This window comes from Anabrus simplex, chromosome 3 (genome assembly GCF_040414725.1).
Source record: "Anabrus simplex isolate iqAnaSimp1 chromosome 3, ASM4041472v1, whole genome shotgun sequence".
NCBI lineage: Eukaryota > Metazoa > Arthropoda > Insecta > Orthoptera > Tettigoniidae > Anabrus > Anabrus simplex.
The window spans coordinates 147,521,755-147,541,214 of NC_090267.1; the positions used below are offsets into that span (position 1 = coordinate 147,521,755).

General features: G+C 39.2%; 1 protein-coding gene across 1 annotated transcript in view; it reads left to right on the top strand.

Moving 5' to 3' along the window:
• Positions 1–18,542, top strand: part of RpS3 (ribosomal protein S3) — a 47,810-nt gene extending 29,268 nt beyond the window's left edge. Inside the window, exons 3-4 of the mRNA XM_067142756.2 lie at positions 733–920; positions 18,305–18,542. Of these exons, the coding sequence (XP_066998857.1) occupies positions 733–920; positions 18,305–18,495 (379 nt within the window). The 3' untranslated portion in view covers positions 18,496–18,542. The remainder of the gene's footprint in view (positions 1–732; positions 921–18,304) is intronic.
• The last annotated feature ends 918 nt before the right edge of the window (positions 18,543–19,460 follow it).

Below are 19,460 nucleotides of genomic sequence, written 5' to 3' on the forward strand. Positions count from 1 at the left end.
CGCTGTCTGTCAGAAGAAACTAAAACTTTGCGCGCACGCGCATTCCGAGAACTTCAAAGTTTTGCGTTCGTACCATTGTTGGGAGCTGAGAAAAAAAATTGTGGTGCATTATTTTCTGGGCCACCTTCGTATGTGTACGTTGTGTCGAACACCTGAAAGGTACTAGGTCATCAATCTCCTGTCAAATTATCCACCATTACTGTAAATCTCAGCCTTCCAATGCAGTCACCCATGACATCACACAGACGCACTTGCTCACGGCCACAGGGCTTGTGCTCGCCCATGCTGACAGATCGTGGACTTATATCCCCTCTCTTTTTTTGTGGATGGAAAGTAATTGCTACCTCATAGTAGCCAAGAGATACTTATCATTCTATAGATTACCCTAACTTAATTCCTCTTACTCCATACAGAGTATGGGACCTCTGAGAATTGCCTTTCTGTTTCTATTCTTGGCTATGTTCGTTGCTTCTGTACATGATTTTGCAACTTTCCAAGCTTTCTTTCTCAGTGGACAGTTCGAAAAAAAGAATGAGCACATAGTATTGTGTAAGTTCCCTGCAGGTACATTTTTCTCAGAAACAATTGGGCCTGTTGATTTGTGGGTATCTGCAGGGTTTGTGTCTATTTGGGAGGTGAATAATTAAAACTAGTGTGATGAAAAATGGGAGGACCATGTGCTCATTCATTTGTATTTAATCATTTGTAAGGTGAAATGTTTATCTGTTTTAGAGCCTGCTATGGTGTATTGCGCTTCATAATGGAAAGTGGAGCTAAAGGGTGCGAGGTCGTGGTTTCTGGAAAGCTTCGAGGTCAGAGAGCCAAATCCATGAAATTTGTGGATGGCTTGATGATCCACAGTGGTGAACCTACCAATGACTATGTTGACACTGCGACACGTCATGTCCTCCTCCGGCAAGGTAATCCTATCTGATTTGTGTTTGTATTCTTACATCATCCTTCAGTTATTCTGAAAATAGATTCCATGTACCATGTACTGATAACAAACTTGGATTCAAAAATTGAGTTTTCACCTTTTTACATAATAAACCCTTCATCTTGTTTTCAAAGTGTGGTTAAGAGACTGGTGTTTCACGTAGCTGACGTGGTTATTTGATATTTAGCATATGGCTAACACATCACATTACACACAAATACAGTAGTAATACTTAATATTTTTAGTTTGAAGTATTTACAGGTTCAATTTATTTACATAGTCAACACACAAAGGTAAGAGCAGAAAAACTTAATGCAACGCATTATTTCCACACCTTTCGACATCCATAAATACGCAAAATTTCCTGTTGTTTTTATTTTTTCGCCATGGAACTTCTGGCACAATCAGGGCGTTTAAAGAAATATCATATACCTAACCTAAACAATGCGATCTCTCTATCTCAGTTACAGCTTTTTGGGTAAATCCTCAAATTTTGTGCTGTAGACGCAATACTTCTAGGCTATAAAGAGCTATAAATTGTACATCTAAACATTCTACACTATTCTCTAACAAACATATCAATGTATTCTGAGTTTTACTTGCTGTTTTCATTGGAAGGCAGTATTTCTAAATTTAAAGACAAATGGTGAACACCTGACTTTCAGGCCTTCGTACCATATAAATACGAGTATATCACGTCATTCGTTTCATATCGTTAACTCCTCTGATGAGATTGACATGAGGGAAGGGCATCCGGTCATAAAAACCCACTACGAAGATTTGTCTCACTTGAACTCGACCCTGTAGATAAAAAGGGATAATGATATTGTATTATACAACATTAATACAAAAGAAATTAATGGCCAGTCATTTGTCTCTCTGTTGAGCAGTAGGCCTACCACACAGTGAACCTGATCGCTGCTATAATTTGAATTACCGTACTCTTGTCGCCAACTTCCTGCTGTGTCGTCATTCCAAATGACAGTCTTCTTCGCTGCCATCTTGTCAGCCACGCACTGCCATCGAAAGGATTTGAGATCCCGTCATTTCGAAACTTTTAAAAATAGTTTCTTTCCCGACTAGAGAGTCCAAACTGTGAGAATCTATTCACAAATGATCGCTGTTGCGAGTTTTAATATGTAGTGACTGGAAGCATTCTTTGGATAACTGGATGTTGAAAGCCAGACCTTTATTTTTAAGCATATTTCATGCTTGTTCTCTACATTTATCATATCAGGATTTACCTAAACAACTGTAATTGAGATTAAAGAGACAGCATTGTTTAGGTTAGGTACGCTTTTGAGTGTAGGCCTACACTAACTGATCGTCTGTTTATGTAACCACTATAAGTGGAAATTAAAGTATTGAATAGGTGGATTAAAGAACACCTTTATTTATTTTTGAACACCTTGCACGTTCCAGGACACTTCCTTTGCACAGCGCTTTATCTTAAAATCATTCTGAAATCATGTGGAAATTCCTTTTGTATGTTTGTACTATTTCGTGTCCAAGAAATACAGAAAGGTTCATAGGAATGCAGAAGTAGCCGTGAAGTTAATTGTTCTGAACAGGGCTTTTTCCAAATCTTTTGTTTGGGTTGTTTTTTGTTCTAATTAGTGTACATTTTGAGATTTTTAGTTACCTGGGAATGCTACCAGCGACTATTTACTCACAAGTTACGAAGGGCTGTCGCTAATAAGATAGAGGTCAGGTAGTTCAATTAACCTTGATAACAAAGAGACTGACATGTCTTGATTGTTAGGCAGAAATACCATAGCATTTCAATCGCCCAGTAAACATGAGGAAGGAGTTTAAATCTAGAGGCAAGAAAAAATTTACCGTAGTGCTAAATACTTTCAGTGAGAAAAGCTCCCAGGAAAATTGAACTAAGGGAAAACATAATTGTGAAGAATAAAAATATTTCAAATTAGTGGGAGGAAAATAGGAATCGAGGAATGAAAAGAAAGTGGGCGTCAGTTTTCAGTCAACTTTGCAGTATATGCAGTATTCAAATGTGTGTGAGCAAAGAAGCCGAGTGAGTGGGCCAATGTTACAAGAAAAAGCACGAGAAATTGCAAATAACCTGAGAGTTGAGGTTAATTGAATAAAGAACGTGTATCTTATGCTGGGTTGTTATTCCCTTTTCGACAATATCACAGTAAAGAAAAATGTCCTAAATTTGTACACCTAGCTGAATGATTACTTCCCAAAGCTGCAATGAATGTAGAAGCTGTAAAATCTCCCAGACAAATATAGTAGAACCCCTATTTAACATTTTTACAGGGACCTGATTTTTTTTTAACCTTAAATGGGGTTTACCTTTTCTGAGATCTTTGTCCGTATTAACAAATTGTACCATCATCATCACCACCAATGTCCGACTCCAGTCACCCGTCAGCCTCCTCCACTCCTTTCTGTCCTTCCACTTTTTCTGCTCCATTACTTCCGCCACATCCAGTCTAGCTTCTCCAATGTCCTTCCTAATCTGATCCATCCACCTTCTTCTCGGTCTTCCAACTGGTCTCTTTTCCCTTAACTTCTTTCCAATTCCCTTCTTGCTACCCTTCCTTTCCCATTCTTTTTACATGTCACCAACCATCTCAGTCTTGCTTTCTGTATGTTCTGTGCTAACAGTTCTATATTTAGCTCTTCTCTGATTTTAATATTCGGAATTCTATCTCCTCTTGTCTTTTTAATCAATGTTCTTAAAATTTTTGTTCCTACTACTTGGATCTTACCAACTTGTCTCTTGTTAGTTACCAGCGTTTCTAGTCTGTATGTTACATTTGGTATGAAATACTATTTATATAATGTTAATTTCATTCTCTTGGGTACTTTGTCATCCTGTAAAAGCTGTCTGACTTGATGATAAAATGTTGTACCTTTACTCAGTCTGTTATTAATTTCAGGGTTGATTTCATTACTTCCATTAATAATGCTACCCAGATATGTAAACTGTTCTACATTCTCTAACTGTTCTCTGTCTGTGTTCACTTGGCTTCTCTTTTTCTCTTCCACAGTGCATGAGTACAGTTTTCTTTTTACTAATTACCATTCCAAATGTCCAATCTCCTTAATACTTTTCTCCAAATCACCACATCATCTGCAAATACCAAAGCATTTAGTTCACCACTACTGATACTGTGTTTTACACGTTTTATGATTTCATCCATCAATATAATATCTGCTATATCTTGCTGGAATCCTACAACTTGAGCTTCAGTGGTATAACCTTTCCTAAAACCGAATTGCCTTTTATCGAACCAGTTATTAATTTTGCGAGTATGTCTAATATAATCAGAAAGAATGCCTTCCCAAAGCTTACGTGCAATGCATGTCAAACTCACAGACCTGTAATTTTCAGCTTTAACCTTCCAGCGGGCGCGCATACCTGGATTTCGCGTGCGGGCGCGCGGCGGCTAAATGACCGCCCTTTCTTTTCACATAATCAGTACTCGATTTATATGCAGTGAATCATCGGAAACTGAAATCAATAACTTCACATACATTTCCACAAAGCACACAATATACTTTATTAAATATAGTTGATAACGTCCTCATAAAAGGAAGTGGCATGAATAATAAATTAAACAAATAATTCAGTCGTCTGAGGCGCAATATAGCATTTAATAACTGTAGAAAATTAAAATGAGGAAGTATTTTCGAAGTATAAGTAATCAACCACTTTTAATTGCACTCCTGAACTAAACATTATAGAGAAAATAACATTCCTGAGCTCTGAAGTCAGTCTTGTCTGACACATAACGTTACATACTTGAAAAACTTTTTAAATGGCTAAATATTGTCTACATTTAGGAAGTTCAGTTATTTACGCTTGTTTCAAGAAGCGAAAAACAATTCTTCAGTGAAACAAATTGAAATGGCGGCAAGGATGAAAGGAACTTAAGTCATGTAGTACAATGACTTTCCTTGAAATCAACTACACCATATCTTCCTCTCCCATGTTCTTCAGGCAAGCATCACAGGAAACTACTTGCTGTGAATGCTTTTTGCAGACGAATCTTTCAAATTTATGGCACTGTAGACGAGTACGGTTGTTCTTTTTTGACTCGCAGCGATAGCAAATACATCGCGTTATTGAAACACTTCCTGAACTTCCAGTCGGTTCACTATCCCTGTACTGTTCCAAGAAAACATGCAAATCCTTTGGAAGAGACCAAATTGTTGCACAGTGTTTCAAGTTTTCCTCCATGAGTACCATCGCCAATTTGAAAGTATATTCTCTTCGCAAAGTGTTTTTTTCTGCGTTGTTTGCTTTGTATATAATGCATAAATTTATTCCAGCAATATTGAGGAAGCGATGAAACAGTACCATCGGCCACCTTTGTGTTTGTCTGGAAGTCGAGCATCGTGAAGTCATTAAGTCCACTGTATCCACCCCTCCTTTGGTGGCATTGTAATCCATGATGTGGAATGTTTTCCCAGATTGTTGATCAATTTCAGCATCATGCATCGTTGATAGAACTAACACAACTTTCTTCTTTTTTGTAACCACTGATACAAGGCTTTTATCGTATTGGCATCCAAACTGGTATGTACCGGGAACTAGATGTCTATTTTCAGTTACAAACTCGGGTGGAACTTCTTGTTTGTTCTTCTTCAGGGTGCCTACAAAGGTCAGTCCTTGTTCCAGTAGGTATTCGGCCAACGGGTAGTTACTGAAATAATTATCAGTAGTCACATTTCGGTTGGTATTTTTTATTGGCTCGCTCAACCTCCTTACTACATCAAAAGGCTTATTTGAAACTTCATAATGCCCTGGTTTCTGCGTCCAACAGTAGACCTCCAAATTGTAAGTACAGTATAGAAAGTTCGGGAATCGCACATTGCATAATTTTGAGGCCATATTTGGCGGGCTTTTTGGCCATATACTGTATAAAACTACAGCGGCCACGAAATGCAACTAACATTTCATCTATAGTTACAAACTCGCCAAGACAATAGGCACTTTGACAGTTTGCAACGAAGTGATTGAGAAATTCCCGAATAGCGGCCAGTTTGTCATTTTCCGTATGCTCAGTCCTAGTATTCACGTCATCAAATCGAAGACTTCTCAACAGGAATCGAAAGCGACGTTCACTGAAGTTAGCCCGCAGTATTATCATTCCGGTTCCGTTGGTAGTAAACAATTCCGATAAGTTTGTGCGGTTTGCTCTTTTCACAGCTATCAAGAACAAGGCACCAAAAAGAGCTAAAATTTCCGATCTTGTTGTTTCTCTAAAATCTTTTTCTCGACCTTCTGGATGTTGCACTTTTATCCTGTCAATAAACGTATTTGTGTGTCTAACAATTTCATCGACCATGTTTGAATTTATTATGGTGAGAAAACATTCTAGTTCAGTTTTACAGTGGCGAGCTTGTCCTTTAGGACCAGGAAAAGTTTTTATCAAGTTCTTCGCCTTTGTTTTTATACTTCTTCCCATGGGATTATTTGCCCATTATGTCTCACCATCTCTCCCAATGAAGAAACGTAGGGTGCTGTCATCACGGTCGTCATCGCTTACATCATCAGCCCTGTCCATCTCAACTTCAGAGTCACTGCTGTGAACGTCAGTTTCGATAACTTCGGGTTCGAAGTCAATATCATTAGGATCGTCCCAAACATCTTCTCCTTCATTTCTTCTTCTTCTTCCAATTCATCAAGAATTCAGAGAATAGAATCAGGATCGTTGTATCGTGCCCTGAAACGCGTAATAAGACACAATTGCGTCAATATTATTCAAGAAAAACAATAGGACAAAGGAAGGAATCACACAGAAAACTAAGGAAACTTCAGAATATAAATATGTTTGAACATTTATGCACAAAAGAAAACGTTCCCTCTCTCTTTCACACACGCACGCACACACGAGCGAAATGTATTTACTTACATGTTTCGTTCGGGTGTGAGAGAACACGAAAACAATCAGGCGCGTGGCGGCAGACTGGCCGCCTGACTTGAACGACAATGGCACGCACCACTTAGCAACTGAACAGCGGCAGATCGGCGCCGACTGGAAAAAGTACGAAAGCGCTGTCTCACGTCAAAATAAGTAATTAAAGAATAGCCGGCGGTCCCGCCTGGCTAGTTGTCCATGAAGGGCACAATCTCGCGATTTTCTCCAAAAGGCGGCCAAATTGACGCCCACGCGCCCGCTGGAAGGTTAAGTCTTATCACCCTTTCCTTTATACGCAGGGGCTACTATAGCAACTCTCCATCATTTGATATAGCTCCTTCATGCACACAATAATCAAAGTTACAGTACTATATCCCAAACCTGATCAATTCCAGCTGCTTTTCTAGTTTTCAGCTTTTGTATCTTACTGTAAATGTCATTGTTATCATAGGTAAATTTTAATACTTCTTTAGTATTACTCACATCCCCTATCTGGACATTATCCTTGTAACCAACAACCTTTACATAGTGCTGACTGAATTCTTCTGCCTTTTGAAGATCCTTGCATACACACTCCCCTTGTTCATTAATGATTACTGGAATGTCCTTCATGTAGCCTGTTTTTGCCTTCAAGTACCTATACATACCCTTCCATTTTTCATTAAAATTTGTATGACCTCAAATTATGCTTGCCATCATGTTATCCTTAGCTGACTTCTTTGCTAGGTTCAATTTCCTCGCAAGTTTCTTCGATTTCTCCTTACTTCCACAGCCATTTCTAACTCTTATTTTACCAATCTCGATAGCTGCAGTCGCTTAAGGGCATGTGTCTGTGAAGACCATAGTAAAATAGTGCAAAATCACTATATTTGCCATCATAATTTGAACAGATACACTTGTTCTAGGTGGACAGATATTATTATGTTCAATGAATGAGCGTTGTAGATTGTTGTTATATCATTAATTGTTGGTTAATGTTCATTGTTAATGTTTTAGAGGGTTTATTTCTTGTGATGTTTCCTAAGATTGCAAAATCACTCCAAGCTGTCGGAAGGGTACACTCTGAAACTACTTGTGTGATATGAATGATATTTTTACAGATGCTACCCAGAGCATGTAGCTGCAAAGTAGACTACAATCATGATATGCAGTAAAATGGTTCTTTTGTGGGAAAAGTTCGAAAATTGTTATTAAAATTTTCATAAATTTTGTTGAATATTTTATGGTCTACTTTTCAGACAATAGCACACTAAAACTGTGTGCCAAATTTCAGTGTTCTGTCATTAACGGTTACTGAGATAGTAAAATAAATATTCTTAAAAAAATACAATTTTTCATGAGAGCCAATCAAAGTAAAAATTTAAGTTTGTGACCAACCCTTACAGTTTCGATGCATTCCAGCTCCATATTCCTGATGATTTAGGACACTCTTATCATCCTGCTGTGTTTTCCTATTTCTACTATTTGTTCTGACTTCTTTGGAGCTTTCAAATACAGCCCTCTCAGCGTCAATTACCCTATGACGATCAATTGCAGCTAATGCTGAGGCCATATTTTCCCCTGGAGATATTCCTAAAGACTCCAGTACCTTACATCTGGATGCAGCACCTGCATTGAAGTAGATAACTGCATACAATACTCCCATTTTTAAGGTAGGAAGACCTACAAATACGCTTTTTGGCACACGTTCCCAAATGCAATGATGGAAACTCTAATTAGGGCTCTGTGTTCGTCCCTGTAAACATTTTTCCAAGAGATTTTTGGCATTAAGATCTATATAAATAGGTTATATGGCTTCAATAACAACATAAGGTAATGAATGTTTATGACAATCTTTTACCCTCTGTCCTTGCTATCTGGTACCCACACCAGAAGTCTGGAGCTGGAGGACACAACATGTGTTGTGGGTGGTAATCAGTTGATGCTTTCTGAATTAAACTAGCCCATACAGATTTTCTCATAGCTTCCAAATTACCCTGGTTTCTCCTTATAGCTAAGCCATAGTACAGTTTTAATAAGCCCTGAAGGAGATTTTCTGTGGTTTCCTATTTTCACTCCAGGCAAATGCTGGATGTTTACAAATAGAAAATTTCATGCACGCTACAATACAATACTGGCTTCTGTTTACAACCTAGCACGTTGCGGCTGGCAGGTCTAAGAGCAATCAATTCTTACGCAGGGCAGCTTTCGATAAAATACTACTTACCGCTTTCCGATATCTTTACTGGTGGAAAAATTATGACACTTTCAAATGTTTGACATTTAAAGGGGCTTGGCTACTTAGTGCAGACATTCTTAAAAACAACATTTAGAATAAAATATGCTTGCTAACATATATAAAATATATATATATTCTGAAAGAGAGGACTCCAACGAATAATGATACATGAAAATCAAAAATTCAATTTCAATTTTTTGAAAATTCACGTACATGTGCCCTTAAATGTGGTCAGTATCCAGTATTCGGGAGATAGTAGGTTCGAACCCCACTGTCGGCAGCCCTGAAAATGGTTTTCCGTGGTTTCCCATTTTCACACCAGGCAAATGCTGGGGCTGTACCTTAATTAAGGCTATGGCCACTCCTAGCCCTTTCCTGTCCCATCGTCTCCATAAGACCTATCTGTCGGTGCGACGTAAAGCAACTAGCAACCTGCTCCTCCTTCTTAGTCTTTTAATTTCTCTATTACAATAAGGTGGGTCTTCACCATTCCTTACCACCTTTAAAGGTATAAACCTGTTTTCACATTCCTCAACAATTGCTTTAAAACCATCCCAGAGTCTGTTTGCATTTTTATTTACCGTTTTCCATTGATCGTGTTGTCCTAGACAAGCGCCACCAGTGAATAAGGTGTGTAGTGGTAGTGCATCTTATATCCATCTGTAAAGAAGAACAGCACTTCGTTTGTGGTTTCCAGTGGGTATTTGTGATTTTATTTTGGGTGCTGAGTTTATGTTAGTGTATCTAGTGAGTCCACATTCATTTAATGGTGTTTTAGGGTCATATTTATTATCAGTTTTGTGCCCTAAATATCTGCCATCTTGTTCACTGCTACAATCGTTCCACATATATCACTACTTAGAGGGAAACTCGTTATATCTATTTTAAACATTTTGCCCTAACTGGCACCCATTTTGTCTCGTCTGCCATCACTACCATGGAGACCACAAAGAAGATGTGCACTCTACTCTCTTGTCACGCAGTTGCCTAGGTCACAGAGTCTGCCCATTTTGTCAGCCATCTTAAGAAGGGCGATTTTTTTGGTACGACATGTAGACAACCTCCAAGATGGTGTACCCTGGGCAATGGACTGCAAGAGCAGGACGGCAGAAAGTCTACACAAACGGTAACCGAACTAGATCTCGTATCTCTCCCGGTTTTTGTGATCTACAAACTTATCCCAACGGCTCCTTTAAGGGCCAATTCACACAGAACTCAAAATGCATTGGACCTTGTGCCTGTGCCCTACAACTGAACATTGAAGGCATATCCAAAGATAAATGCGAATACCTGAGTAAATTATCTAAAGAACATAACATTGATCTCATCGCCCTACAAGAAACCCATCTAAAAGACGGATCGGGTAGAATCTAGAGCAAGAATACCCGGTTATAAAATTGTAGGCATGCTTGGTTCAGAGATTTATGGTTCCATCATGTACATTCGCCATGACATACCCGACTACAGTGTTACTTTTTGCTACCGACAAAGTAATACTGAAATCATCTCACAACGTAATGGGAACAATAATATCTGCAGTGTACAAACCACCACAGGAACGCTGGCCAGATCTCCCTCTTCCAAACATAAGTCATCCAGGTGTTTACCTAGGTGAATTCAACAGTCATCGCACTTCGTGGGGCCATGACAAAAATGATGAAAACGGAGAAAAACTATCAGATTGGATGGACCAGAACCAACTTCATCTGTCCTACGATGCAAAAGACAAAAAGATCTTTCAATTCTGCTAGATGGTGTAAAGACACCAATCCTGATCTCTGCCTAATATTCCTTTACCTCACACAAGATATTTACTATCAGGTTTTCCACGCAGCCAGCATCGTCCAGTTATTTTAACCATCGGTTTACAAGTCCCATTAATTACAACAAAACAGAAACCCAGGTGGAACTTCAAGAAAGCGCAATGGATGAAGTATTCTCAAGAGGTTGATTCTCATCTTCGCTGGATTCCACCTAAACTAGAGAATTATAAACGCTTTGTTGGAACAGTTATTGGAGCAGCAAAACGTAACATACCTCGTGGGTATAGAAGGAACTACATTCCTTGCTGTAATGAAGAGACTGGAGAGCTTGCTAAAGCATACAAAGAAAACGGAGATCCTGCCTTGGGCATTCAGATTCTACAATCCTTGAACACCCAAAGAAGGGAGCACTGGCATAGCACAACACAAGGTCTTGATTTTACTCACTCCAATCACAAAGGTTGGTCACTTCTTAGAAAACTTGGAGCAGCAACACCACTGCGGATTTCCAGAACTGAACCTAATCCATCTTCCATTGCACAACACATTAAAAAGAGGTCAGAAAATGTTCTGATAGATGCCTGCCAATACAAAATTGTACAAGAGTTTCTTGAAGCAATCAATGATCTGCTGGATGATAAATCCATTTTATTCCTCTCCTTTTACAAGTGCTGAACTCAATCAAGCAATTCGATCTTTGAAATTTGGAAAAGCAGCTGGTCTGGATGGTATATTCCCAGAATTTAGAATCACCTAGGAAGTAATGGCAGGAAGTGGCTCAGGAATTTTTCCTCAGATATCCTCGCCAAAGAACAAACACCACCAGAGTTCAAAATTGCAAAAGTCATCGCAATCCTTAAACCTGGGAATCCAGCAGACGACCCAGCCAGCTACCGTCCAATTTCACTCCTCAGCGTTTGTTATAAAATTCCGGAACGCCTAATTTACAACAGAATATACTGCACATTAGATAGCAGAATACCACCAGAACAGGCTGGATTCAGGAGAAAATGAAGCTGTTGTGAGCAAGTCTTAGCTTTAACATCCTTTATAGAATCAGGTTTCCGAAGAGGATTGAAAACATCCGTGGCTTTCATCGACTTTGCTGCGTATGATACAGTGTGGATTGATGGATTAATGTTGAAGATAAAATAAGCACTACCGTGTAGAAGACTCACTGCCCTGTTATCTACCATGTTAAGGAATCGTTATTTCAGTGTGTGTTCAGGTGACAAGATGGGCAAGTCGTACACCATCAAGAATGGCCTCCCTCAAGGATCTGTATTAGCCCCATAGTTCTTCAACCTATATACAAGTGATATACCAGAAACAATGTCCTCTAAGTTCTGCTGTGCTTATGACTCTGCCATAGCAATTCAAACTATCTTCAAGGAGAAGAAATCCTGACACAGGATCTACAAACACTAGAAAATTATTTCAAACAATGGAGACTTTGTCCAAACCCGTCAAAAACTGAGGTCACAGCTTTTCACCTTAACAGTAGAATCTCCAAACAAGAGCTGAACATTATATTCTGCGGGAAAAGGGTGAGAAACAATCCTAACCCCAAATACCTGGGAGTTACTCTGGACCGCACTCTTGACTTACAGAAAATACCTCAAGAATACTGGAGGAAAACTTAGGACCAGGAACATCATCATTCACAAACTAGCCGGCATAACATGGGGTGCTGATGCAAGTACTCTTCGTATGGCAAGCCTTGCACTGGTCTACTCTGTTGCCGAATACTGTGCACTGGTATGGTATAGTAGTGCTCATGTCCACAGAGTGGATACTTACCTCAGTGATACCTTATGGATCGTAACGGGCACATTAAGATCAACCCCTGTGCCATGGTTACACGTACTGGCAAGTATACTTCCTCCACAACTAAGAAGACAACAAGCTGCTGCCCAAACTTGGAAAACTTACATCTGTCCTGACTTTAAACACCTTCCGATTCACTCAGTGCTGAGTAATCCACCAACCATGTGTCTGAAATCCAGGAAGCCTATTTGGGATGATAACATTATTAAGCAGCCAGGGCTGTTCAAAATCAACAAAGTCTGAAGGAAAGGGTGGAGTTATTTCTCATCATCTCGTCAAATCCAATTAGATTATCCTTCCCAGCATGTTCCAGGAACTGATCTACCAAGAGCTACGTGGTGCCAACTAAACCACGTACAAACTGGTCATGGTAGGTGCAAAGCAACGCTGCACAAATGGGGATGGCTAGATTCACCTGCTTGCGTCTGCGGAGCTCAAGAGCAGGCGATGAACCCGATCACTCGGGAGTGTCCACAGCGCAGCTTCACAGGTGTTTGGGAAGAGTTCATGAAAGCATCAACTCCAGTGCTTTCCGGGCTGAAGAGTATTGATATTCATTTTCAATTTATTACGTACATATTTGTGTTAAATAATTTAGATCATTTGTTCTATACGAAATATATATATAGTAACTTTCAAAACTCCCTCATGCCTCTATCAGCCATATCGTACTGCCTAATAGTCATAATTTTAATACCTTCCTTTCTCTCACATTTATTTTCAACTATGACAAAAACAGCTTTGTAATCACTAATACCCTATTTTACTTTGGTTTCTCTATAGAGCTCATCTGGTTTTACCAGCACCACATCCAGAATATTCTTCCTTCTTGTTGGTTCCATCACATTCTGAATCGAATCAGATGCCCTTCCCTTATTAACTTAATTGCCATTATTTGTTCATGCTTCCTGTTGTTCACATTACCTTCCTAATTGACATTTGGTAAATTGAGATAACCTGCTACAATCACTTTCCTTTCCTTATCGTTTCCCACATAGCTGATTATCTTATCAAATAATTCTGAATCACCGTCAGTGCTACCCTTTCAGGGTCTGTACACTCCAAAGACATCAAGTTGCCTATTATTTTTAGAGATGAGCCTTACACCTAGAATTTCATATTTGTCATCTTTAACTTTTTCATAGTTTACAAATTATTCTTTCACCAGAATGAATACTCTCCCTCCTACCATTCCTATCCTATCTCTGTGAAACACTCCAGTTCTGTGGGAAAATTTCTGCAACCATTATATCATTTCTCAGCCATGATTCAACTCCTATTACAGTATCTGCTAAATATATACCTATTAAATTACTTAATTCTATTCCCTTCTTCACAGTACCTCTACAGTTCAGTACTAACGTTTTTGTCATCCCTACTTGACTTCCATTTCCCTGTTCCCTTATCACTGCCCCCTATGCTACCCCGTTTCTGTGAATGTACCTCCCTATAACCCTTCTAAACAAATTTGCTAAGTTATATACCACTGCGGTTTTAGTGAAGGCCATCTGAGCGCAGATCCCTATCTCCTACCCACCCATTACGATCTAGAAATCTCACTCCCAGTTTCCCACATATCCACTCCATAGTTGCATTTAAATCCCCTATCACTTCCAGTCAGTATCCCTCCTACACACTATTCCACTGGTAACAATTTCTGCTTCCTTAAACTCCACCCGTGCTGCATTTACCAGATCCCACACATCCCAACTATGTGGGACTTATACCTGCTTGTCTTACGTTGTTAGCACCAACGTGAAGCACTCCCACCTTCTCCTTTCCCTCCTCCTCTTCTGCTTTCCTCAACATCTGCCTAAACCTAATTCCTGGATAACACTCTGCCATGGTTCCCATTCCTCCACACACTTTCCCCACATGTCTGCCAATGGAATCCCCCATGACCAGAGCCTCAACCCTACCCACCTCATTTGATCCCCTCCCCTCCTGGTCAGTCCTATGTTTCCTAACAGCTACAGAAGCTACTTCCTCCATTTTCTGCATCTCATGACCCTGTTCCACCTGTCTTTTCCTATCCACTAATCCACATTTCCCTTTCCTGCCTTTTCCCTTCCTCCTACTTCCACACTTCTCAGCAACAGTTCCCTGTTCATCTTCTCTCGGTTGTTCTACCTGCAATGATTCGTACCTATTTCTCACAGACTTCTGATCCTGAATGGAGTCCTTAGCCTGCTGTCTTCTTACCCTAGAAACATTAGACCACCTGTCTTCTACAATCCTTCCCTTCCCTCTTTCACACATACTGTATCCTGTACATTATTTGAGGGAGGCCTACTTTCCTTCCTGTCCTCTGAGATAATCCTAATTATCTCTCTCAAACTCTCCAACTTCTTCATACTCCTTTGTGCCTGGCCACACCCACAGTTCCTACATTTGCACTCCTTAGCCATTCTTTACTGAATAATGAAAATAAAGGGTAAAATAAGATAACATATTCTGTGCAAAATTAAAATGAAAGGAAAGAAATATTTTCTAGGATAGTTAACAAAGATCACACGAAAATAAGGTAATAATAATATGAGATCCTTGCCACGTGTTTCTTGGTCACACTTTGCACATTTGCCTGGTCACACTTTGCACATTTGCCTGTGAAAGAAAAATTTCCATCTCCGAAAGAAACAATACAAGTGGGACGTAAAACCAATAAAATTATTTTATTGCAGACAGATGGATAGTTTTTTGTGGGAGTGAAGGCAGAGTTTCTCAAGGTTGGAATTCAGCTGCTATCGAGTTGAAAGTAGTCGATTGGTATCAAGTGCTGTACCATCAAATACAGTAGAGATAATACGCGACACTTACGGATTTCGCCTTGCTAAAATGGGAGACAATTCGACGGTGGCGCTCCTAGTGACTTGACCTGAACAAATCGCGCTAAATTCAAATATATACGGAAATGAATAAATAAATTACGTCTAGAAGGAAAGTGTTATTGAGATATTAACTTCGAAGTTGCTAAAGCAATTCTGAATAAATGAATGAAGAATTATTTAAAAGGTTATTATTCAAAGACTGAAATTAGACATATAAACAAGAAGTGAAATGGACTGGTGTGAAATGGCTTGATCTTTCATTTATGCATTACCTTTTTAGCTTTAGCATTCCTGCCTGAACTCTTACGGTTGGATTTGTCTTTTTTCTCATTTCGAAAAATTGTATCATCACATTAAGACACTTGTCAATAAAAATATCGGCACATTTCTTACACATATGATGCAATCAATTAACATTTAATAGCTGGACAATTTTCCTCTTAACATGAAGCCTACTAACAGAAAGATATTCCTTACACATATGATGTAATGAATTAACATTTAATAATAATAATACCGTAATAATGTTTTATTTTTATTTTACTTCCCACTAACTACTCTTTTACGGTTTTCGGAGACTCCGAGGTGCCGGAATTTAGTCCCGCAGGAGTTTTTACGTGCCAATAAATCTACCGACACAAGACTGACGTATTTGAGAACCTTCAAATACCACCGGACTGAGCCAGGATCAAACCTGCCAAGTTGGGGTCAGAAGGCCAGCGCCTTAACCGTCTGAGCCACTCAGCCCGGCGAATTAACATTCAATAGCTGGACAATTTTCCTCCTAACATGGCGCCTACTAACAGAAAGATAATCTATAAAATCCCAGCTTTAATCTGAGAAGAGGGATAAAGAAAGAAAAGTATGGAAATGTTGTCGATAGTGATGCTTTAAGGAATATTTACGTAAAATTAGAGCAAAAATGTAACATACCCTTGGCTGTATTGTCGAGGATTTCTAAAGTCGCTGGCTTGGAAATGATCTGAACAGATCTTGTAATACTTATATAAGCGTTACGTCCCTTCTTTCTCGTACACCTTATCCAAATCAGTTATGTGACATTTCAAAACCCACAGATCACACCTACAACACATCGGTATTGAAGGTTAACTGCTGCACTATACAATAAAATATGTGTATTACATTTTATGCCAGTTAAAATATGGGTCGAGCAGGTCAGATTATGAAGTACTATAAAAATCTCTGTCACTGGAAGAATATATATACAAACACAATATTACATGTTCTTGTCACGAGGGAACCTGAAGAACGACTGCGCATTTTTATCTACTTCATAATCACTGCAGCCAAACACAGCACATACCTTTCCCCTCATGTTGAGAGGAGATATCAAGGAATGACACACACTACTATTTATTTATGTCAACTCACTGAAAACGCGTAAACACCAAAACTTCACACACAAATACACGTGCTCTTATGAGAGAATCAGCACTGTTCAGGTCTATCCGCTAGAGTGAGCTCCAGTAGCTGTCCGTCGATATCTCGCTCAGTGTCGCGTATTGTCTGTACTGTATTTGGTACCATTAACAAAAACACCCATACCTGCCAACTTTCCTGATTTAGGCAGGAGACTCCTGATTTTTGACAGTTTTTCCCGCCTCCCGATTCTATTTTTCCCAATTTTAGCTTATTTTTTTGTGAACTTCAAACATTTGTTTTCAGATCTAGACATTTCAGCTTTATACGCCAGTGGCCGCTTTCAAATGAAATATCGACGTTTACTGATACGAGAAATGCGTGCGAATGTGCGATGGTTATTGAAACCTCTATAACACGACGCATATATCAATTGTCAATCTCCCGTTCTCGTGTGCTATGTGTTTGTTCATGAGTCTAGTCGATTCTAGAGACTAGTCGGTAGATTAGGAGGGGTTTTTTTTAGTAATTTAGTGAGAGAATTTCAAAGATAGCGACTAGTGAATTTTCTAGAGATTTTACGAGCTATCTGGAGACAATTGTGGCGAATTCTAATTTATTACTTGAAATAGCATTGCGCTTCGCATACTCGTGCGGATGCGTGATGGAATATGTTAATCTATGCATTTGCTAAGTAATGGCATATAAGTGCATGACTGATTCACACGTGTGGAGCCTGTGTTCATACTATTTTCGGAAGGTTTACTAGAGACCAATCATCTCACTCGCATACTTCCTGTGAGGGAATAGATATGTGTAATTTTCAGCCTTGTAGCCTCGTATAGCAACAGTCCAGTTATGAGGCAATAAATGTTATTATATATACCATGGTACTCCTGTTGTATTGTGCAGACATGTAGAATTAGCAGTTTTGACCAATTGTATCTCCTGATTTTTGGTGTTGTAAAGTTGGCAGGCATGAATACCCTTCAGCATCTAATGGAAACATGGCCAAAAGCTTTTTTTCAGCAAGAGGCTCTCCAACTGCTGATCCATGCATAGTAGGCATTAGACCTCTAGTTAAGTTTAATTTGTGTTCAATATTTATGGCTCTGTGAAACAATTTCTGTTAAATTGCAATATATGTTACATGTATGTTTTTATTTTGAATTAGTGTTACTGCATTCCCCGAACTGACCCCTTGGTGTTATTCGACAGAAGTAGGCTGTGTCAGTACTGGGTTTCACCCTTCACATGTCTCGTCCCACCTTGAGGCGCATGGCTCGTCCATGGGCGTCAGATAGAAAGACCTGCACCAGGCGAACGAAACATGTTCTTGGACACACCCAGCATACAACAGATTTTTTTCAGTTGTTTCATTATTGCAATTTTTATTCAGTTTTAAGATTTGTCTTGTGTTGGAATGTAATATAATTCATTCTTTCTCATTCCAGGAGTTCTAGGTATTAAAGTGAAAATTATGTTACCTTGGGATCCAAACGGGAAGATAGGACCTAAGAAGCCTCTGCCTGACAATGTGTCTGTTGTGGAACCTAAGGAAGAAATACTTCCAACAGTCCCTGTGAGTGATGTAAAAGCAGCCAAGCCTGATGCTCCAGCCATCACTGTGGCTCCAACTATGTGAAAAATGTAAATGACTCTTGTATCAAAATAAACCAAGACTGGTAATAAGGAGTGTGTCAAATTATTGCCATATAATAGTGATCACACTGACCTGCGAATCCAAACTTTCTGATCATTGCATGTAGTTTACATACTGATCTTTTATATTTCGAACATGCTGATTCCGGAACAAGTCGGTTTTCCCCTATCATATCAGGATTTTCTGCAAATTCAAAAAGGTAATTTGATAAATATGCAGCATGCGCACATGCAAGACAACTATTACAACTTGTAAAGAGCTCTTCTTATTATTTTCATCCATCTGAACACTTCTATATTACACCGATGAACATAATATAAAGATATGTAGTGTATTGTGTTAACAGATCTGTAGAAAAACACAGCCAAATGGACCGAAATTTACCACGCATTAAGCCTGATAACGTACTGAGGCTGATTAGTCTACGGTTTCAATTTTATAATGTCCTACCTTAGTATAAGAAATGTCTTCACCTTGCTTTTCACGTGTGAGTAGTGGTTGGACCTTCTCTCTTTAGTAACCAGCAGTAATCTGCCAGCATGTTTTTGTTCCATTTCCCTTGGTATCTGCATTCCATTTCCTGTAGATCCCGATGGAATCTTTCTCCTTGCTCTTCGCTCAGCATTCCTAGGTTCACAGGGAAATAGTCCAGATGTGAATGTAACGTACACTTTCAAGCTCGTTTTGCAGCTTTGCTTGTAGTCTGAATCCTTTGTTTACAAGAAATTTTTTGACCACATTCCGGAATGCTGTCCATGCTGATCGCTCTGCAGCGCACATAACGTCTTCAAAATTAGCATCAGAAAGAAGTTTTCTGATACCTGGACCTGTGAAAATACCCTCCTTGATTTTGGAATGACTGATACCTGGGAATCTATGACACAGGTACTGAAAGCATTAACGTTCATTGTATAGCTTCATAAGCCGTATTTTATATGAAGCGGAGG